Source organism: Pristis pectinata, chromosome 3, assembly GCF_009764475.1.
Source record: "Pristis pectinata isolate sPriPec2 chromosome 3, sPriPec2.1.pri, whole genome shotgun sequence".
NCBI lineage: Eukaryota > Metazoa > Chordata > Chondrichthyes > Rhinopristiformes > Pristidae > Pristis > Pristis pectinata.
In genome coordinates, this window is record NC_067407.1 from 15,881,389 (window position 1) to 15,905,422 (window position 24,034).

General features: G+C 38.9%; 1 protein-coding gene across 1 annotated transcript in view; it reads right to left on the reverse strand.

Annotated features, from left to right (window-relative positions):
- LOC127568561 (rho GTPase-activating protein 29-like) overlaps positions 1–24,034 on the reverse strand; it is a 58,054-nt gene that overhangs the window by 21,709 nt on the left and 12,311 nt on the right. The window contains exons 3-6 of the mRNA XM_052012454.1: positions 13,167–13,307; positions 7,753–7,846; positions 6,041–6,113; positions 4,879–4,939 (exon numbers count right to left, since the gene is read on the reverse strand). Coding sequence (XP_051868414.1) covers positions 4,879–4,939; positions 6,041–6,113; positions 7,753–7,846; positions 13,167–13,307 — 369 coding nt within the window. The remainder of the gene's footprint in view (positions 1–4,878; positions 4,940–6,040; positions 6,114–7,752; positions 7,847–13,166; positions 13,308–24,034) is intronic.

Sequence of the window (24,034 nt, forward strand, 5' to 3'; positions counted from 1 at the left end):
CTTTGTTTTTAGCCAAGAGAAAACTAAAACAGTTGCATAATGGCTGACACCTGGTGGTGGTATGGAGGATGAAACATTCAGCATACCTTGTCACTGGTAATGTACTTCAGTATTCAGTATGTATTTTAAAAAGAAAACCTGAACTTAAGGGTGCCTTTCATAACACCAAAATCTCCCAATACATTTCACAGCCAACAAATTACTTAATGAAATTTAGGCTTCTGATGTACTGTAGGGAAAAGGTGCCACCAATTTACATGCTGCAAGATCATTAAAACAGGATACCACATGAGCTCCTCTATTCTTCAAACAAAATTATGAGATCTTTACATCTATTCAAGGATACTTGTAGAACTCCTACCCAACTAAAAGCAGCACTACTTACAGTGCACTATGTACTAGAGCAACAACTGAACTCACATGCCGAAGTCTTTGGAGTGGTGCCCAAATTCACAAAGGAAAGTGTGCTACCGCTGAATCAAAACAGCCATTTGAATTTTAACCAAAATCTGATCTTATAATGTGCATTTTTCATTTTAGACCTTGCACGAGCTATCACTACTTGCGGTATCTTCCACTTGATCTGGAGGTCATTTTCAAATGATTATGCAGATCTCAACTACAAAGTCTGATGCAGCCTACAAGCTAAACAAAACTGGAAAATATTATTTATTGATATTTCAAATCTAGATCTATTAAAATGGCAACTATAACCTATTATAGGAAGAATTCCCATAAATTCCAAGGTGGCTTTGGTTATTTTTACTATTAATTCTTTTTGAATAAAGTACATTTTTTCCTTGAATTCAAGTAAACAACATTCCTGAAATTTTAGACCATAAGACCTAAGAGCAGAATTAGGCCATTTGGCCCATTGAGTCTGTGCCTCCTGTTTCTAAAAAAAAGGTGAAAAATGTAGTCAAGATGCACACTGCATCCACCTCAGAACACATACTGAAAGAGAATTATTACAACAATGATCATGGAAACCTCAATAATACCACTTTTGAAAATGCCAGAGATCTATGAAAGTTGCATTTACTCAGTTTGCAAAACATTAATAATCACCATTTAGCTTAACTATTGCTCTGGTGGTCTGTTTGCTTGTTTTAATGAGGTTTTAAATGCAAGCTGATTCTTTCAAAGTTACCCTAGTCTCATCTCTGGACAAGATATGCGACTTTCTGATGTCCAAGTGTTTTACTCACTGGCTCAAAGCACAGTATATGCTCTCAATCAATCTCAATAATCGGTAAATAAATGCTTATCTCAATCTATTACTCCCTTTATTGTTCATCCTATTTATACAAAGAAACGAATAGTCATTCTCTCTGCAATCATCAAATTATTGCTTGGCAGCTGATGAGCACAGTGAAATGAAATCACTGGGTAGCAGCGAATTTCCTCTGAGTTTTTGCTCCCCTAATCCTTAAATAATATATTTCGTACCCTGATGAAACTACCTGAAGGATAACATTTCCATCAGTGTTCCCCTGAAATCCAAAGCTGGGCATTGACTTTGGTGGGGGCAAATATCAACACATGAAATGTTTTAATGGTGATGTGAGTAAATTAAAGATGCTCCTTTGGTATTTTCTTTGTTGTCTTCTGATTGTCTTCTGACAGGATGAGGAACGCCCTTGAGATTCCAAGCCACATGAATCAACACCTGGGTGGTTGACCTCACATTAGAGTCATGAGCTATACAGTACAGAAACAGACCCTTCGGCCCAACTCTTCCATGCCAATCGAGTTGTTTACTTGAGCTACTCCCATTTCCCTGCATTTGGCCCATATCCCTCTAAACCTTTCCTATCCACGTACCTGTTTAAATGTCTTTTAAATAGTGTAATTGTACCCACCTCTACGCTTCCTCTGGAAGCTTGTTCAATATGCCCACCACCCCGTGTAGGAAAAAAAACTGCCCCTCAGATCCTTTTAACTCTTTCCTCTCATTTTAAATGTATGCCCTCTAGTTTGAGATTCGCCAGCAAAAAGACCATGACATTAGTCTTTATTAGACATTAGTCTTCAAAGATTATGGTAGATAATGAAAATTGCGTTCTACCTTATCACACTACATGCTTTCCATCAAAAATTATGCAGTGAGAAAACAGATTTGGATGAACTGTAAACAAATTAATCCTAAAATCCAATAGGAAACAATCCACATCTAGAATGGGCTTGTGTTTACAAACTCCTGATCCAAGGATTGATCTAAGAATTTAAGCCTAGACTCCCTGATATTCCAGGCAGATACAAGGCAATTTCATTGCAGTATGTATTTGTTACACTTGTAATTAAACCATCAGCAGAATGTAGTTAAGTGGGCCACATCTGATCACTCTGTATTGAGCATGGTACAAACCTTCTGGATGACATCGCTGTGGGTTTTCACACAAGAGCTTATCCTGTATGATATTGTCTGCTGTTCACACAGTGGGAAAATAATAGGCGACAGGCTAGAATAGTAAAATCTTTGTAGATGGAAAGATCCATTTACATTCAGGATTCAATTCACATTCTGGGCTGCAACCACTTGACAGGGTGAGACATGGGACACAGTGGAATAGAAAGATGTACATGCTGCCCCAGGCATTCCTCTCACACAATGATGCAAGACAATGAAGAGCTGTTGAAAATAGGCCAAGCCTATATTTGTCATCATTTGGGTGAGTTTTACATTGGAACCATGTTTTTAATACTAACGAAAATTCCTGAATTGAGAGATTAAATTTTGTAGTGGATTCTAAGATGTCTGAAAATGGGCTCAGTTTTTGTTCTATTCCCATTTCCCAGTCTCAGAATCCAGAGGGAAATTTAATCCCCTAATCTTCAAGTGGGATTTTTGTTAACACAAGTATTTTTTCCATCGTAAAATTCCACAATTGTCATCAATAATAATATGATGCCCAAAATTCCTCTCTAGTGTGAATTGCCTATTGCTGAAGTCAGCTTTTATTAACCCTGATTTAAAAAGGGACCATGTTCACACTATATTCTTTGCCAAGCTGCTCTACCACACTGCAATTTTCCTACTTACACCTCATTCTTACAACAGAATCTTCCTTGTACCTTCAAGTTTTCTTCACTTAAACCTGACCCAAGGATCTGTCTGCACAATACTTCCCTTGTTGGATAGAATGGAAATGGGCCATAGATGTCAAAATATTACTGATGGTCACAGGAACCATGTGGGAGAAAACGCTGATGAGCTCTTGACCCAAGACATTATCAATCCAGAGCTTACAGGGACCTTTGCTCATAGCAAAATGTATCCAAGCCAAGCTTCACCAAGGCAGTCCTCACCAAGTCTGGTAAACTCCTGCCCCCTTAAATCCAGTATTGCACACATGCCTGTAGTGGAAAGTCACAATTAACATCACTGTCAATGTTGCACTCAGCCTTCAAGCTGCTGATGCATTTCACAGTATATTTCACATTGCTGTACAGAAGTCACCCAAGGACAGAAGAGTTCATCCACTTTCGCTTCAGCCCACTGAGGCAGGCAGTGGCAATAGAAATTTGCCACTATTGCTGAATGTGCCAAAATACAGCCATAGACTGTACTCCTTATGTCCTACTGACACCTCCCTGGCAATCTCTTTACAGAAGCACCTGGCTGTATCCCTGGAGGTTCACTATGACTCCCTTGCACAAGAATGTGCCTCTTGAGTGTAATGTTCTTCACAAGCTGCCCCCACCTCATCAATGCATCAGGCATTTTGAAGCAGCAGTGCTCTTGTAGATGATAGCACACTGCTTGTACTGTGTGCAAGGGCTCCCTGGGTTATGGAAGACTTCACGGAAATCTGACTGCGCAAATTCTCTCACAGAACTCTAAATATGTACAAACAAACGATGTCTTGGTGAAAACAAACCTGTCAATTGTACGACAAATATCATGATCAAATAGATTAAAGTTTAAAATAACATTGGGTAATTTTGCTAAAAGTGTCCATATGGGCAAATATCCAAGTGTTTAAACTGTTGCTTGATTAAAAAGAAATGTCTTTTTGGAATTTTGTTGCCTCTACTGGCGCTCTGACTCTTATGACCCTATCTGTGACAACTGGCTGCAAATGAGTGTAATTTCTGTCACCCACTTGTTCTCCCTTACTGAGAAATTGTTAGTTTCCGACTTATAGATAAATCGGTTTACAGACAGTTCTCAGGAACAGAACTCTTACGCAACCCAGATGTGCCTGTATGTGTCCTTTTAGCATCTGCTACCACTGTAAAGGGAAACTCAACAACACTGCTGTGGGAACTTCTCATTAGAAGATTGTGACATAAGGAACTTTTTAAGAAAACAAAATGACATTAGCATGTCACATATACCTTCGACAAGGGCTAGTACACAAGAAACTTCTAGCCTATTTAATCCATCCTTTTCTCAGAATAAAGTAGCTAGCCATAGACAATGCTCAAGCAGGCAGAGGAATCTTGGGTCACAATGAGGAAAACTAGAACACAAAACAGTTGCAAGAAGACAAACTTAGCAGTTCTCTAACCATAGATGAGCATGTGTGACTGCAATATAAAGCTCATCTTATTGAGCCAGATCCTGTACAGGTTGGAGGAAGGGAATAAGAGGGAAAAATATTGGAATCTAGCCTAGGCACCAAGAACTTGGTAGGCACCAAACGCATTGATAAGTTTATCCAAGGATCACAAAACTGTCAAAGTTTCTGATCTATCTGGAAAAACATTATTTCTTACAAAAAGAAAAAGGACACCCCAAGATAGGTAGGTCAAAAGCTGTTTGGAATAAGTACTTTGCCAAGTGTATTTACTAATGTAAAACAGGAAATTTGGCAGTCAATAACATTTCTCAGGTCATTAAATTTTAAAACAATTTCAACAACTCATTTATACCTTGCAGGTCATTCTTTTCCTGAATAGATCCTCTTGATCCCAATGACAGGTTTTCATAGGACTTAAATGAATAAAAAGACAAATTAATAATTACTAATTGCACAGAACCAGAGAAATATTAAATGAAGAATGCTTCATATTTGAACTATAAAACTCCAAATCATTGGAAACAACAAACAGCAGGAGATTGCTGAAGCTTGCTTTCTTTTAATAGCTATAATTTATTTCTCAATAAATAAGCCTAGAACACACATACATTTAAAGTATTTTGCAAGAACAGCACCAAACCAACAAAAACAAATCTAGTTTTAGTTTATAAAGAAGTGTGATATAAACAAGAGCATGCCCCATCTTATTAAATGCTCAGGCATCAATTCTGTATTCAACAAATTACACATGGTACGTAGATTCCTAAAAGCATTCACAGCAAGCAAGCTGGTATACAGAACTGTGCAACAAACTAATGTTTGAAAATGCTTCCTGATCATCACACTAAGCATGCTCCAATCAATACTGATGTGTTGCATACAAAAGCTGGAGCTATTTTCCTCAGAAGATTAAAAGGAGACTTGAGGAATAATGAACAATGAAGGGCTTTGATAGAGTAGAAAACTGGCAAACTGTTTCTAATAATATGTAACCAGAGATAAAAGATAATTCTCAAAAGACCAAGAGGTAAGATGAGAATTTAAATAAACATATAAAGCAAGTTATTGTGTGGAATAAAAATTTTAAAATTGTAGAAATACTCAACAGGTTAGGCAGCTTTGGTGGAGAGAGAAATGGGAAGGACATTTTACATTGATGACTTGGAACGTAACTGGGAAAAGTTGGAAATGAAACAAGTTTCAAGTTACAGAGAAAGGGGAGAGGCAGAGAGAAAACACTGAAGATCTGTGATAGGGTGGAGACTAGTGGAGATTGAATGACATACATTTAATGTAAGAGACACATGGGGAAAGGAAGGAGGAATTTTTTTAAAAAACGCAGAGGCTAAGAGTGACCCTACTGCATGGAAAGGACAGCAAAACTAGACTAATTACTTTCAAAAAGCTGCACAGTCAGCCAGGCATCTCTTTCTGTTCCGCAGGAGTCTTTATTATAAATATGCTATTCTGGAATATAACTGCTTCTAAATAAGATGAATTTTCCATGGACTTACGCGGCTTCTTCCACTGATTGGGAGTCCCACAGATGAACTATAGTCCACGTCTCCCATAAGAAAGTCTGAAATGCTGCAAGTCAAAAATCGGTTGGTTTAAAATTACAATTACCTTTTCATTAAGTTGACTTGCATTCCCCTTGATTTACTTTCTGCTTTTAAAATTCTTGCCAAGAAAAAAAAAGTGGAGATTCTAAATCTTATCCCTTAAAAACTCCCTTTTATAATTTCAGCCACATTACTCCTCACCAATTTTGGACACCCCATATTCCCAGATATATGGTGTAAATTAGAGAAAGTCAAAAGTTTAAACACAAAACACAATGGGAGTTGGGGGCATGATGCAAATTTTCTATCACACCTACTTAAACTGTAGATTCAGTATGAATATGGTTCTAGTCACTGCAAACACAGGTCGTCACAAGAGCAATCTGAACAATGTAATACGGATACAATACTCAGCAGTTATTTCACTGGTAGACATCACTAGAAGCAATTTCAAATTTTGAATTGGAATATTAGGCAATGAACAAAGCTCCAATGCTTAATGGAAATCAAGAGGGAGTATTAGCAATCTAGATACTACATTAGAAACAAAATATATTTACAAAAATAAGGTACTTTTATTAGTAACTTGAATTTTATTTGAAAAAAAATGTTTACTGCTAAGGCTCTGGCTGGTTTAACCACACTAAAAGTTGCAGAAGGGCCCAATGATTTTACTTTTGCGGATATATACAGGACAAGATTAAGGAACAGTCTGATTAGCCATTTACAAAAGGCACACATGAAATAACAATGGAAGAGGGCATTCTTACAGAGAAAAAAAAGTTTCTTCACCCTAAAGAGCTGATTTGCTTTACTTTAAATTTGCTTTACTATCAAACAAGCAATTTGTGGTAATCATAATCCAATAAACTCAAATAATTTTCATTTAATTCATATAATAGCTCATACATTTTTAAAACAAATGGCATTGGTAGGCTGAAACACACACACACAAAAGGCAACCTTTAGCACTGAAGCAAAGATTTCATTAGGTACCACTTTTCAGTTTCTAAACCCAAGCACACTTGCAGATGCACATTAAATTCAAGTGCAATTGCCCTAACGGTAGTACAGATAGAAGCACCAAATGAGGCACTAAGGCTCAGACCAGAGGTAGTGGTTCATTTTGCAATTTTACATTTCAATAGCAATTGAGGCACTATAACTAGTTAGATACAAAGCAGGTTTTTGGGTTGGGGGGGGGGGGGGGCGGGTGGTGGTTAGTGAAGGTTCACACCCCTGGCTGCTGAACAATGACCAGCATTAAGATTGTCAAATACAGATTTAGATTTAGAACAGGTTTGAGCTTGGCTGCAACTGCTGAAAACACCGCCGGCTTTCATTGTGTAAACTCACATTAGACTTGTAAGAACTACTGGAAGGATATTAATGCTGGTATAACTATATTCCAGCAAGAATTAGAAAATTCTTGAAATACTTGGGGGGGGGGTGGAGGAGAGAGCTGGAAAATCTGAGGGAATAGAAAGGAGTAGGAAAAAAAGCACCACAGCTAAAATTTAAGAGTTAATGAATAAAGCAATCCAATACAATTTTTAATTGAATTAGTTTTAAAGGCATACTTAAGCTACTACATTAATTCAGTTTTGATAATATTTTAGCTAAAATTCCCATAAGAGGTACAGCAGATTAGTTGTATTACTTACACATTACCAAATGTGAATGCCAATGTGTCAATAGAAGCAAATATTTCACTGAAATGCTCTCTTTTCTCTTCATTTACTTCATTGTAGTTGGCACCTAAGAGGAAATTATACTTCAGTACAACAGTACAATGTAGGTATTCACTCCACAAATATGAAGTAAATCATGTGCATCTCAATTAATGTAAACCAACTGAACAAGCCCAAGGATTTCCAGTAGTAAATATGCACATACCAAGCTGATTTAATATAATTTTAAAAATAACTACCTCAAATAGCACAGCCCAACAACAGATGTAACTGCTGAACAGAATCTACCGACACAGCTATTACAAATTCCACAGGCAAAATGCACCAAATCATTCTTTGTCCAAGCATAAACAAAATGCTCAGACCCACTTGGAACTTCTGTCATACTGAAATTCAAACTGAAATCTTGTCAAGACATCAATTTCCTGTGCTGTTAAACACACTAATGGGGTGAACATACTGTAAATAAGCCATAACAAAGTACGTTTTAATTAACTTCTTTTGAAGAAACTATAACATAATCTTCTCAGAACAATCGTTCCAAAAAAAAGCAAAATTGTGCGAATAAAAAAAGTTTCTCGTGGTTCAATAAACCTGCATAAAATTTCTCTGCAAAGACCTCACTCCCCCAGGAGTTGGCAACTACAATCCAACGTTTCAGTTCCTTCCCCTCCTTCCCCCACAAAGAGAAAACTCTGAAGTTTGGAATAAACCTCAAAAGTATACCACAAATTACCTAAATAATTGTCTTCATTACCAACTCAGACCCAAAATGCACAAAATGAACTTAAATACTCAAAATTTTATCACTGCAGTGAATTATACAATTATTAAAGAACCCTGAAGAATTACAAAAGCCTTTATCAAAATCCTGATTTAGTACTTCAGTAATGTTAACATTAGCTTTTCTGTGCAAACTAAGTAAACTGGGAAATATTTTCCTGTTGCAGGAAGGCTTCTGTTAAAAGATTTTGCTTTTAGTCTTTTGATCTCATCAAGTTTTAAGGAAACAAACTTCCTGCAGTTTTTGTTCACATCAAGTCACAAACATTAGTAGTAAGTTTGGACAATAACTTCAGCAAGAATTTTAAAGACAACGGCAATTTGAGGTGGATACTTCGTCACATCTTTACAACTAGGAAACTTAAGATTAAAGGAAGTTCCAGTAACTCCTTCCAAATCTTTCTGTAACTTCGAATAGCAGACTATCAATAGCAAACTTCATAATAAAAAAAATGGGTGTGGTTACAAGATATATTTACACTGCATAAAAGTTTACCACTTACAAGAACACCTTTCTCCAAGTCTACCCTTTTCTTAGCTTATCCCCCTCCTTTCCTGTTTTCTGGTGTGAACAGCACATCAAAGGATTACAGCAATATATTAAGACCAACAGGTCTTGAAATAAATAGGAAAGGCTTAAAAGAGAATCTAACTTCTAATGACATACAATGCAAAAAGTCTTGCACCGAATGCTTTATTAACTGCATCAGTTTGTAAATGCTTCAAACATGAAAATGTGATTCCAGAAACTTCACAATAGTTACACTGAGAGATATTTTATCTGGCAAGCTTTGCCTGAAAAGCAGAACACTTGATTGACTCAAATAACAAGTTTTATAATAGGCAATAGCAGACAAGCCTGTTAAGTAGAGCAAATCAAAAGTACAATAAAACTACTACTGAGAAATGAACAGTATGCCGAAAACTGTTCAAACCCCTCAGCTTTCCCTCAGACTAATAAAATGGCTCATTTACTAGGTGGAAGACAATTATGAACTTTTCACCCAAAATGAGAGAATAGAGCAACAACACTTCAAACATAGTAAAACATCGCAGCACCCTGGGATCAGAGGAAGAATTTTTATGACCTGGAAGGTAGCTAGAATCTGGAACGTGCTGCTTGAGTGGGTGATAGAGACAGGTACTTTTACAACATTTAAGTATTTAAATCAGCACTTAAATCTCTAAGAAATAGAAGATTATGGACCAAGTGCTGGTAAATGGGATTAGTATAGATGGGGTTATTGATGGTCAGCATGGATATGGTGGACTGAGGTGTTTCTTTCTGTGCTGTAAGACTCAAAAAATTCTCACCAGCACTTTCAAGTTTCACCAGATAGATATGATTATACCAAAGGCACAAGCTTAACATTTTTGGCAGGTGGGGAAAATAAAAAAAAGAGGGGGAAGAACAAAAAGGTGGTGCAGTGAGGTGGGGGAGGGGGAGTAACATCAGAGGGGGCAGGAAGACATCAGCAGGCATGGAGGGTAGTCTAACTGAACATTGCTGTGTCTGCACGACTCTGGCAAGCTGAGGCATTTAACTATATAGCCCCTACACAGCAGCTAAGCCAGAGGTGAGGAGGAGCAGGTGGCTCAGCAGATCTTGTTTCTGTCTTACGGCTCCAATGAGCTGGGTTCAGTCATGATCTTGGGTGGTGTTTGCATGTTCTCCTTGTGACCATACAGTTTCCTCCCACATTTAAAAGATGTGCTGGTTGATAAATTAACTGGCTATGTAAATGAACTCTAGCATAGGCAGGTGGGAGGAAAATCAGGTTGGAGTTGAAAAGCATGTGAGAGTCAATAGGTCACAGAGAAGCAAGTGGGGATGTGGGATTGATCTAAATGCTGGTATAGGTTTGATACACTGAAAGGTCTCCTAAATTGGGAAAAATATGAGCAAGTATGCTATTATCGCAAGAACAACATGGAGCTTGCCCATGAAACAATTACTACTGTTGTGCACTCATGTCTACATTTCCAGTGATCAATACAAACAGAGAACGAGGCAGTGCAGTGATGTCCTGCAAGCCATCTTTGAATCATAGATTGAAAGAAAAAGTGAAAAAATGCTAAACTCTGGATTATGACAGCATTAGCCCGAGTTCCCAACATAGCAATTATTGGGTAACTCATAGCAACTCATCTTTCCACAGCAATGAGCAATGCATTTTGTTGGTGGTTGGCTGCATGGTCTGAACAATCCCACACAAACCGGACCTGGATTCCTCCACGTTCTATCTATTCATTACGGTAGGTTGCCCAATACACTTAAAAAAACATTCGATGAGTTCCAATGTATGCTATGCCCTCGCACTCTTAATCTGTGGCACTCATAAAATGCAGTCACTTTAACCAGCTGGTCTCTGTCAAAGATCTTTATTGTAATACAACATGGAAAAACATCCTTTGGCCCAACTTGTCCATGCCATCAAAGATGCCCATCTAAGCTAGCCCCATTTGCCCACATATGGCCCATAATCTGTCAAAACCTTTCCTATTCATGCACTTGGCCAAATGTCTTTTAAGTGTCATATATGTAACTGCCTCTACCACTTCCTCTGGCAGCTCATTCCATACATACGCATCACCCTCTGCATGAAGAAGTTGCCCCTCAGGTCCCCTTTAAATCTTTCTCCTCTCATCTTAAATCTATGCCGTCCAGTTTTAGACTCCCCTATCCAGAGAACAGGACTGATTATTCACCTTATCTATGCCCCTCATGATTTTATATACCTCTGAGGTCACCCACCAGCCACTCCAGGAAAAAGGTCCCAGCTTATCCAGTCCCTCCTTATAACCCAAGCTGCCCAGTTCCAGTAACATCCTCAAATCTTTTGTGCACCCTTTCTAGCTTAATGACATCCTTCCAATAGCTAGGTGAACAGAACTGCACACAATACTCCAAATGTGGTCTTATCAACGTGTTGTACAGTTGTAACTTGACATCCCAACTCTTGAACTCAATGCCCTGACCGATGAAGCAAGTGTACCAAATGCCTTCTTCACCACCCTGTCCACTGTGTTGCCTCTTTCAGGGAACTGTGTTCTTGTACCCCTAAGGCCTTTCTGTTCTACAACACTCTCCAGGGCCCTGCCATTTAGTGTGCAAGTCCTTTCTCAGTGGCCCACTTTCCCAGTTGATCTGGATCCTGTTGTAACCTTAGACAAACCTTCTTCACCGTCAATTATACCACTAATTTTGGTGTCATCCACAAACTTACTAACCAGCCCAACTACACTCTCATTCAAATCATTAATATAATGAACAGTGGACCCAACACTGATCCCTATGGCACACCACTAGTCATAGTTATCGAATCTGGAAAAAAAAAGGCAGTATCGCCTTCTGACTCCTCCTACCAAGTCGATTGGCTAGCTCACTCCAGATCCCATATGATCTAACCTTCCCAATCAGCCTACCATGTGGGACTTTGTCATAGACCTTGCTAATAAATCCACATAGACAACATCTACTGCCCTGTCTTCATCAATCCTCTTGGTCACCTCTTCAATAAACTCAATCAAATTTGAGAGACATGATTTTCCATGAGTAAGCTGACTATTCCTATTCAGTCCTCACCTTTCCAATTACAGGTAGACCCTGTCTCTTCAGGATTCCTTCCAGTAATTTTACCACCAGCTAACCAGCACATAGTTCCCTGGATTCTTAAATACAGGCACAACATTAACCACCCTCCAAGTTCCCAGTACCTCACCCATGGTTAGTACATGGTTATACAAACATCTCTGCCAGGGCCTGAGCAATTTCTTCCCTACCTTCCCAAAATATCCTAGAATACACCCGGTCAGGCCTCAGTAATTTATCCACCTTCATGTGCTTTTAAGACTGCCTGCACCTCTTTTGTAATGCAGATATGTTCCAAGAAATTATTCTCTTCCCTGAATTTCCTAGCTTCCATGACCTTCTCCACAGTAAATACCCCATCTCCTGTGGCTCTACACATAGATGACCACTTGTTTGCCATTATCCCTTGTGTTAGTGATATAGTAGTAAAATGTGTTAAGAATACTCAAGGTTAAATTGTGTAAGGGGAGCAGAGATGAAAGGAGGTTAAGGCATTATACAGGAAAGTTAAATATTTTGTCAACATATCCAACATTTATAATTCCACATTTCATGATTTGGATTCAAATCCACCAGGTGGTGCTATTTTAATTCAGGAATGCTTCTATTACCTATATTTCACTGTACAAAATTTCTCTTTCTATCAACTATATATTTTATTTGAATTGTCAAGCTACAACTTCAGCCACCCTTCAATGTAGTGTGACATTCACAAACATAAATATAGACACTAGAATTTATAATGAAAAACATGAGCATAACATTTAATTTAATAATAGGTATCAAATTCATGTGCTAATTATTACAGCATCTTATTCCACTTAATCTAAGAAATGGGAGAAAATAAGAGCACAGGAGACCAAGTAGTAAGAAATATATGTATCCTGTTAAATAAAGCTTTTGTTCACATACAGTATATTTTAATATATATATTTCAAACACAGCTCAGTCACATTAAATATTTTTCTAAATAATTCCACATATTGTTATGCAATTGAATGTTCAATCTTACCTTTTACTTTAGAAATCACTGTCCCCGTCGCACTTAGAATATCCACAGAATTTAACGACTGATGTTTGCTAATCACCAACTTTAAAACTCTTAACAGCTCTCCTAGACGTTCATGGGCCATTTGATGTAAACTTTTATTTTCTGGGGAAAAAAAAAATTACGTTAACAGACAAGAACTTTCCTTAAAAAAAAGCAAAGCCATGCCCAATAATGTTTAAAGCATTTATAAGCACTACTCAGGGCATCACCAACAATTTTACAAATTAACTCTGAAAAATGAAACTTTAAAGTTGAAAAAACTAAAAATCAAATACATGTAAAATTAAAAATTGGATACAAAAAATATGTACATGTTTACAAACACCCAGGTTAGAAGTGAGGGGTCCCTTGGGCAGCAAATAGAATGCAACTTTTGTTTTTGTTTACAAAACAGAGGATCCCAAATGCGTAAGTAACCACACTCTCAACATGCCCTACCACTTTCAAAAATTATGTGCATATACACCCCATGTTCCCACACACCCTTCAGAACTGTCTCATTTAACCTGTTTACCTAGAAAGTGAACTTTAGGCAAACATAGCACACTACATGGTGATGAGTTGGTGTACAGAGGTGAGATAGATCGGCTGGTTGTGTGGTGACGCAACAACAACCTCACACTCAACATCAGCAAGAACAAGGAATTGTTTGTGGACTTCAGGAAGGAGAAGTGGGGAGAACACACACCAGTCCTCATTGAAAGGTCAGCAGTGGAAAGGGTGAGCAGCTTCAAGTTCCTGGGCGCCAACAACTCAGGATCTATCCTGGGCCCCAACACATTGACGCAATCACAAAGGCGGCACACCAGCAGCTCTACTTCATTAGGAGTTTGAGGAGATTTGGTATGTCACAAAAGACTCTTGCAAATTTCTACAGACGTACAGTGGAAAGCATTCTGACTGGTTGCATCGCTGCCTGGTATGGAGGCTCCAATGTGCAAGATTGAAAGAGGCTGCAGAGGGTTGTAGACTCAGCCAGCTCCATCACAAGCACAACCCTTCCCACCATTGGGGACATCTTCAAGCGGTGGTGCCTCAAGAAGGCAGCAGCCATCATTAAGGACCCTCACCATTCAGGACATGCCCTCTTCTCATTACTACCATCAGGGAGGAGGTACAGGAGCCTGAAGACCCACACTCAATGTTTCAGTAACAGCTACTTCCCCTCCGCCATCAGATTTCTGAACGGTCCATGAACTCTACCCCATTATTCCTCTTTCGCGCTAATTATTTTTTCATATAACTTGTAGTAATTTTAATGTCTTGCACTGTATTGCTGCTGCAAAACAGCAAATTTCATGACATACGTCAGTGATATAAACCTGATTCTAAATGGTGCTGCATATTGCATTAGTCCAAAAAAGTCCAAAATTTGGCAAACACTTTCTGGAAGAAACTGTTATAATACTGTGGTTAAATCCCCTTAAGGACATTTAAAAAAAACCTGCACATTTTACAGATGGCAGCTGCCTGTTAGGTTTGCAGCTACATGTCATTTCTGCAGATCTGAGGGAAAGGAATGGAGGTGGGAGAAATTGTGGAAAATAGGGTAGAAGAGAAAAATGGGGGTCGGAGGTAGGGAGTGATAATACGTCAGTGATATAAACCTGATTCTAAATGGTGCTGCATATTGCATTAGTCCAAAAAAGTCCAAAATTTGGCAAACACTTTCTGGAAGAAACTGTTATAATACTGTGGTTAAATCCCCTTAAGGACATTTAAAAAAAACCTGCACATTTTACAGATGGCAGCTGCCTGTTAGGTTTGCAGCTACATGTCATTTCTGCAGATCTGAGGGAAAGGAATGGAGGTGGGAGAAATTGTGGAAAATAGGGTAGAAGAGAAAAATGGGGGTCGGAGGTAGGGAGTGATAGCACAATAGGGGAGACTTCCTAATAGCTGGAACAGGCTAAATGTGCCCTGCCCTTGGGTGAATCAGGCTCAGAGATGGAGGGATTTGAGAGCTGCAGTTAGCAATTTAGATCACCCTCTACCTAAAGAGGGCTGCTGGTACCAATTTTGTTTTTAAATAAAAATTACAAGGAATGCATATTTACATCTTAAAATTATGTCTGGTGAATGAGGATAAGGTGGGAGGGGGCAGAGGAGTGATAAATTAATTTACACATAGTATATTTTCATCATTTGTGACTTTGTAAATAACTCACAATAAATCAATCTTTTGATCCAAACTTTGTCATTAATTAAAATGAGCCACACACATCCAAGAACTACAACAGGGAAATAAAGCTTGTGTTAAGCTGAACCACAACAAGAGTGTTGGTCAAATATCTCCACTGCAGGGCTTCAACAGGAAATAGGCACAAACAATCATGACAGGCACAAATGCGTCTTTTTTTTTAGGCAATTGTTGTTCCTCTGCTTCTGCCGAAATGTATGTCTTTATAACTCTCTGCATTAAGTATCATCTGCCTAGCCTATATACCCATGTAAGCTGTGATGCCCCTCACTATTTTCCATTTGCACAATTGCAAATTTGGTGCTATCCATAAATTTAGAACTCTTAACCCCTTCAAAAATATTCAAAATATTTTTAGATATATAGTCCTAGCATTGACCTTTGGGAAATACTATTGTTTGCCATCCTCTATTTTGAAAAACGACCATTTGACCATTTAGTATGTCAATCAAATACAGTTCTGATGAAGAGTCTTTCACCAGAAACACAGTTTCTCTTTCCCAGAGGCTGCTTGACCTGCTGAGATTTTCCAGCATTTTGTTTTTAATTCATTCTGTATAACGTTATTTTCTGTTCTTAAGCCACTTGGATATCCACAGTACCACTCATTCCTTTATTCTATGGGTCTCACTTTGACCTTTCACATGGAACTTTATCAAAGGCTTGGAAAAAAAACTGCTAAAAGGTGATAGCTACTTCATTTCTTTCATCAAAAAAAAATCAGCTTAGTCAAATACTATTTGCCTTTAGTAAATCCACGTCGATTCTACATTTACTTAAACCTCCCAAGGCACCCAAAACTCCCACCCATCCCCCATTGTTTCTGAAAGCTTTCCAGGTAGTAGAGGTTAAACTAAACAGCTGAGTTGCTTGGGATGCCCTTGTATCACTTTTTGAACGATGATGCCAGATTTCCCTTTCTCCAGTTCTCTAGCATCTCCTGTGTTTTAGAAGGGATTGGAAGATCCCAGTGAGTCCTTCAATTACATTTCCCTCAAGATGCATCCTATCAAAACTTAAAGCATATCCAGCCTTCCAAGTGCTTCTCCCCATCAGTTTCCCCTCTTCCACCATCTCTACTACTGCCACATTTACTGAAAGATTGATAGCAGTACTTTCCTTAGGAAAGTGATCCTGAGATCTTTTCTATCTGCCAGCAGTCAACAATCAAGTAAACACAGACCTACAAGAAGAGAACATGAAGGATTTATAGCCCTCCATGTGAAAAAGTTTCTTCTCATCTCAATCTTAAATAACCAACCTCATTCCCTAAGACTATGACCCCTTGTTCCAAACCCTCCAGGATGGCGTTGAAGTTCTTGAATGTTACAGCTACATATATCCAGGGAAGTGGAAATTATTCCATCACATGCTGATAATACAAGAAAGGTAATGGGAAGTCAGGTGCCAAACTACATCATTAATAATAATGTTATTTAATGGCAAAGAGTTTGTCAAGGTACTCTTGGCAAAAGAGGTAGTTAATAGCTGGCACTACCAGTATGAATATTGCTTGCAATTCAGCTCATTTAGATGTATTTCATGTCCTGTTGCTTGTAACCACAGATTGTGTTTCCTTTATTTAAAAAGACAACTTGAGGCTATGTCAGACTGTTTGCAAAGATTACTGAAGCAACTAGTTTTAACTAGGCCTAAAGAGGATGAGATGAGGCAGTTTATTCCCTCAATGGTTTTCTCAGTATCTGCCACTAGTTTAGTCTTGGAGAGTTATGTATTAACCATCGCTAGTGCCAATTGGTTTTTGTGACCATGTCAATAATTTGGGTTTAAAAACAGGATCCATGATTAAGAAGTTTGAATATGATACAGACATGGTGATGTGGCTGCCAGGGAGGAATAAGGTTGTATGTTTCTGGAACATATTGATGGACCAGTCAGGTAGGCAAAATAATGGCAAGTGGAAGTAAATTTAGAGAAGTGTAATGTAGTGCATTAGGGAATGACAAAAAGGAATACACAATAAATAGGATACTGAAAAGTGCATTGGAACAGAGGGACTTCCATTGTAACAATATGGGTCAGTATTTATCATTCTTGCCACCGTTGACTAAGGCATTAAATAAATAGCAGGAAGTTCACAATAACATTGTTTAAGCTACTTGTTATCCTTTAGCTGCAGTAGAGTGTACAAGTTCTAGCCATTCTATTACAGGAACAGAGTAATAAGGGAGATTCCAGAACGTTGCAAGGGTTGGACAATTTTAATTGTGACAGGGATCCACCATGCTGTGAAAATTAAAACAAAACTGCAGATGCTGGAAATCTAAAACAAAGACAGAAAATCCTAGAAATACTCAGCAGGTCTGACCATAGGAAGAGGAACAGTTAACATTTCAGGTTGAAGACCCTTTTTTATTTGTTTTTTGCCTTCAACCATATTGGTTATTTCTGCAATTCTATGGTGGTTATACCAAATCATACATTTTGATTTACAGGTCTGCAAACCAGAGTACATTCTATACCTCAATCTTCGGTCTCTCTTCAAGTAGTGTCCAATATAAAAAAATACTGATTCATCAGGCTTGGAAAGCAGTAGGTGATAAACAGAAGTTTCCTTGCTCATATTAAGTCTGAAGCTGAGATTTCTGGGGAACTGAATTCTAAAGACAATTTCCACCGGATAATGGATCCGTCCCACGAGTGAGTCAGGGCACATTCATGTGGGGATGGAAGAGTCTAAGATGTTAAGTACTAGGCGTGATTCTAACTAGATTGAGTTTCTTGCATAGTCCCTTGGAATTAAGGATGACTCATCTCCATACCAGTCTTAAAGGTTTTAAGGTGACTAATCAGACCACTGTGGGAAAACAGAATCTTCCACAGATGTGGCAGCTGGATGCGTAGTTTGCAAGGTGGTTCACTTTCTTCCATCTCTTACACAGGGCTTCTCTGTGCTCCCAGCACACGGCTGCAAGGTTCAATTCCATCCCAAATGCTCCTTCTCCATTTTGAGCTGTCATAGGCCAGTTTTCCAGGAGTCAGTGGGGAAGTTGCATTTCAAGTAGGGTTTATGAACACGTCATGTGCACACCCAACACTGGACTCCCGAAACAGATAGTCCATTCCCATGACATAACTCGGAAGAGAATGCCAGGTGGACAGGAGGAAAAGATTCAAGGATATCAAAATCAGGTTTATTATCACTGACTTATTTGATGTGAAATTTGTTGTTTTGCTGCAGCAGTACAGTGCAGAGACATAAAAATTACTAAATAGTGCAAAAAAAAGGAATAATGAGGTAGTGTTCATGGACCACTCAGAAATCTGATGGCAGAGGGGAAGAAGCTGTTCAGAAATTGTTGAGTGTGCGTCTTCAGGCTCCTGTACCTCCTCCCTGATGGTAGTAACGAGAAGAGGGTATGTCCCAGATGGCGAGGGTCCTTAGTGATGGATGCTGTCTTCTTGAGCCACTACTTGAGGGTGTCCTCGATGGTGGGGAGCCAGTTTAACTCACTTGGCACATCTCTCTCAACTTTGGCATTAATACTTGCATGTTATTGAGGACTGCACAAATTCTGAATGTGTGTCCAAATTCAGAGTTAGCTGTTGAGTGGTCCATTCTTTGTAATGCTTTTACACAACCAAGTGACTGAGGTTGGAACATAAGGGTGTTTCTTATTCCTTCAATCCTTATGCTGTGTAAAAACAAATCATAATGTAGTGTCAGTCTCTTTAGTAGTAAAAACTGGTGAAATTTCTAGAGGTCCTGATTTGAAATGGTTACTACAGAACACCAGAATCAACAGCTGCCCTATCATTATGAACTCTAACAGTTCCCTTTTAGAAAGATTGGCCTGTAGTATTTGCCTCCCACCACTAATTCCGAACCTCTACCACCATATCCATCTCATTTTTCTGGCCACAAAGTTCTACTTCAAAGTTGGTCACAACCTCTGACTCAATTAACTAATTTAAGTTTGAAACCTGCATGTTCTCCATCTCAAAGATCAGTTTCATCTTCATAACATCACCCATTTGTGGTCCTAATCCAACACATCTCCTACTGAAATCTTCTGCTGAAGACTCTGCCTTCACCTGTAGACTCCTTTAATCTTAATCACATCTAAATCTCAGCTGGCCAAATCATTTCTTGCATCAATGATAATTACTCATTCCTCTATTTCCTAGATAAATATGATCTACTTTTGGTTAAATTAGTTCATGACCTACCACTCCCCTTCTTTAACACCCATCAATCCTATAAATCTATTCCACATTCTTTCCATTCAGCTCTCTTCAACACAAGCTCAATCTGCTCCATTTGCCTCACTACTGAAAGCTGAGCTATCAGCCCTAATTAAACCTCTCTCCCACCTTATCACCGCTCTTTTAAGGTTATTAAACTCCACTCTGACCAAGCCTATAGTTATCCCTTCACACATCAATTTTTGCTCAGTATTCATTTTACATTACGACTTCATGAGGCCTCTTGGAATACTTCTCATAAATGTAGGTTATGCCTGTTTGCTGTGCCATTTAATGAGTTTTCCCATACAATTCATTTTAATTTAATGCAAGGACAAATGAGGTGGAGAAAAGGAGCAATCGTTGCACAGAAACAAAAGTAGAAATCTGGATTAGATTTGAACTTACTACAGGAAACAAAAGTTCTCTGAATGGATGTGTGTGGTTTAAGGTGCAGGCAATTTTAGTGCAATGATCATTTTTGATGTGTGCCACGATGTTATTCTATCCTTTTGCTTGAGGCTCAAAGCATCTTTCCTCAACAGTCAGTGTATGCAGTGATCCAATATGCCTACATCCACTGAAAGAACAGAGAATATTACAGCACAGTACAGCCCCTTTGGCCCACAATGTTGTGCCAACCTTTTAACCTACTCTAAGATCAATCTAACCATTCCCTCATACGTACCCTTCCATTTATAATAGGTTCCACGCACCCACCACTCTCTGTGAAAAAAACTTACCTCTAATATCCCTTCTGTACTTTCCTCCAATCACCTTAAAATTATGCCCCCTTGTGTTAGCCATTTCCATCCTGGGAAAAAGTCTCTGACTGTCCACTCGATCTGTGCCTCTCATCATCTTGTACACCTCCATCAGGTTACCTCTCATCCTCCTCCACTCCGAAGAGAAAAGCCCTAGCTCGCTCAACCTATCCTCATGAGACATGCTCTCCAATCCAGGTAGCATCCTGGTAAATCTCCAAGGAGAGCCAAAGATAGTTGTGTTTTTTCAAACTCATGCTGTGCAGCTACCTTATCATACTAAATCAATTCATCACTGTATTTTGTAGTAACCTCTACATTAATGAAACAGGACCTTTCAAGTCATATGCCATGCCACAGCAGCATTCTAATTAGTCTCCATCAGTTGTCAGCAAACATAGTTACAAGTCAATCACCTGTTGTTTTCCAATTAAAAATCAGCTTCATTTCAATAAGGAACATACAAGAATCGGCAGTAACATCAGCAACTATAATTAATAGTCTAAATTTGATATTTTAGAAATATGCATGACTTCAGCTAAAATCTTAGTTTTGCTCATGAGAGAATGTATAAGCAGAGCTCACACTGATGCAAAACTGGTTGTGTGGAATTATTCAGTTAATAGATTTGCAGACTACTTAACTTAAAAACTTCAAAATGACTGATTCCAGAACTATATTGCTTTTCTACAGAAAATGATGCGTGTTTAGCTGGAGGATATGCCAATTTAAAGCCAGTCTTCATCTTGTTAGAGGTGTTAAACAGTTTTAAGACTACATAATGCACTAAGTGATATTAGTAATTAAACTGCCACAGCCAAAAAATGACATGTACCACATTGCTCCAAACATGAAAATGAATCTGATAGGGTAAGTGGATAGGATAGAAAGAAATTAAAGGTTTGGGTTTAAACAGTGATGGAGAGGACACAAGAAAATAGGAGTAGGCACTCAGCCCAAGTCTGCCCTGCCATTCAATATGATCATGGCTCATCTGCCCCAATCCTCAACTCCCCTTCTGTACCAATTCCCCATAATCCTCAATTCCCTGATCTTTCAAAATTATCTCCTTCTCTTTATATAATGATCTAGCCTCCAGAACCCTCAACATCACAGAACTCCAGAGATTCACCAGTCTCTGCAAGAAATTTACTTTGCACCTACATTTTAAATGACAACCCCCAATTTTGCAACCATTTCCCCTCATTTGAGATTCTCTCACTAGTAGACAGGCACAAAGGAGTAGTTTTCATGATGGATTTGTTTGGCATGTGATGCAGTTCATATTTGAATTAACCATGTCTGTTGCACATATCTTGGCTGCCCCTTGCCTATTATCCAGTAGTTAGCATTTACTGATATTATGTAGGTGTATTTCAAGACTGCAAAGATCTACAAGACATCAAATGACACTTAGTCACATTCATCCCTGCAAATGGCAATAGATAAATTAGTAAGAGAAGGAAGAAATATAGATCTGCACTGATTTAGTGCCTTTCACAACCTCAGGATTTAACAAAATAGATCACAGTCGATAAAGTACTTCTGCAGTGTAGTTATTTTGTTTGCTTGCTCAGAGCTCATCAAGGAGAGGAGGCAGGCAGCCAACTGCGAGAACATCCACCCCTCTAATGACAGAACCTAAGTGACCTCCAAAGCATAAGCATTCAAAACTACCTCAGCAGTCACATGCCAATGATCAATTTTTGCTTCCACCAGTGGTCCTTTTAATCACAGAAACCAGTCTTTAATTTGTTTGTTTACTACCACGTGATATCAACAAAAGGCTGAGAACACTAGACACAAACTGGAACCCAATCACTTTCTGACTACTGTGCTGAAAACTTGCGTTCCAGAATAAGCTGCATTTCTAGTACAGCTGTAATCCTAACATTTGCCTTTGGAAAACTGTCCAAACTTTCCTGCTCACAAACAAACAGGTCAAATTCAATCTAGGATCTGGACATAAATGCAAGACCAGCATTTATTCCCCATCCCTTTGAGGAAGTGTGGGTGAGCTGTCTTGAAATGCTGCAGTCCTTCTGGAGAAGGCACTCACATAGTGCTGCTGGGGAAAGAGTTAAGGATTCCAATGCAGCTGCTGCATTTAGTGGTAAAGGACTGCATCTTGCAAATGTGGGAGGAAAGCCCTAAGGTCACAAGGAGAAAATGCAAACTCCACACAGACTGCACTGAGAGCTGCAATCGAACTGCCTAAGTAACTGTCATGCATTTTATGACTGGTACAAACAGAATCCATGGTCTGCCAGTGGTGGAGGGAATAAATGTGTAGGGTGTTGGATAGGTTACCAATTAAGCTGATTTTTGTCCTGGATGGTGTGGAGCTTCGAGTTGGAGGAGCTGCACTCAACCAGGTAAGCAGACGGTATTCAATCACACTCTTCACTCATGTCTTGTAGATGGTGAAAAGGTTTTGGGAAGTCAGAAAGCAAGTGACTCATAGGATATTGAGCCTTGACCATTGCCAAATTCCCCAGCATCAACTTCCTGGGAGTCACCATTAACAAGATGCCCAAGTTGACTAGCTATATAAATACCACAGCTATGAGAGCAGGTTAATGCAATTCAACATCAAAGGTACGTTGTTAGATTTGCCCATACCTAAATTCTGTCCAAGTCTTGTGGTACGATGGCACAAACTGGGATTTAGCCAAGGATTTACAAATGGAATTAATGTTATGCAGTTATCAATAAATGTACCCATTTCTGACCTTGTGATGGAAGGTAGGTCATTGATGCAGTAGCTGAAGATGCTTGGGCCCAATACCCTCCCATAAGCAAAATCTGGAGTGATATCTAGGTCGGCACAGTGGCGAAATTGGCAGTGCCAAACCCAGGTTCAACGATGACCCTCAGTGTGGTCTGTGTGGAGTTCACATGTTCTCCTTGTGACCTTATGGCTTTCCTCCCACATTCGAAAGATGTGGGAGTTATTAGCATTTATTGGCTACGGTAAATTACTCCCAGTGGGCAGGCAAGTGCTAGAATCCAGGGGAAATTATTGAATGTTGAAAGATTAGGTTATAGGGAATAGCAGTGGGGGAGTGGAATTGCTCTGAGAGCCAGAATAGACTCAGTGGGCCAAGTAGCCTCCTCCTGTGTTATAAGGAGAATATAGAAAAAAATTATGGATAATTAATCAAAGTGATGGAAAGTGATACTTGGGTGTTATCAGTAACCTCCTCTTTGATACTGTTTGCATAACCCTAGGATTATTCAGCTCATTGCAGTCATGGTGCAAAATGATCAAAAAGGTTGTATACTGGGGTGAAGTAAGAAAATGTCAAGATAGCATTTAACCAAGTATAGCATGAAGAAACCTTAGTAAAATTGAAGTCAATGGAATCAAAAGGAAAATCCCCCACTGATCATAGCACAAAAGGAAGACAGTTGTGGTTCTTGCTTGTCAGAGGCCAATCATAGCCCAAGGATATTGCTCTAAGATCTTCAGCTGCCTCAAATGACTATTATAGCCTGGATGCTCATTCTATCTACAATTCCTCAGATAATGACAGTCTAGGCCTACACGCAACTTTCAAGCTAGGTCTGATAAGTAACAGATTTTGCCTGATATATCTGTAGTGTAAATATCTCCAACAAGGCACACGTGTACAAACAATCCCTCTGACATTCAGCAG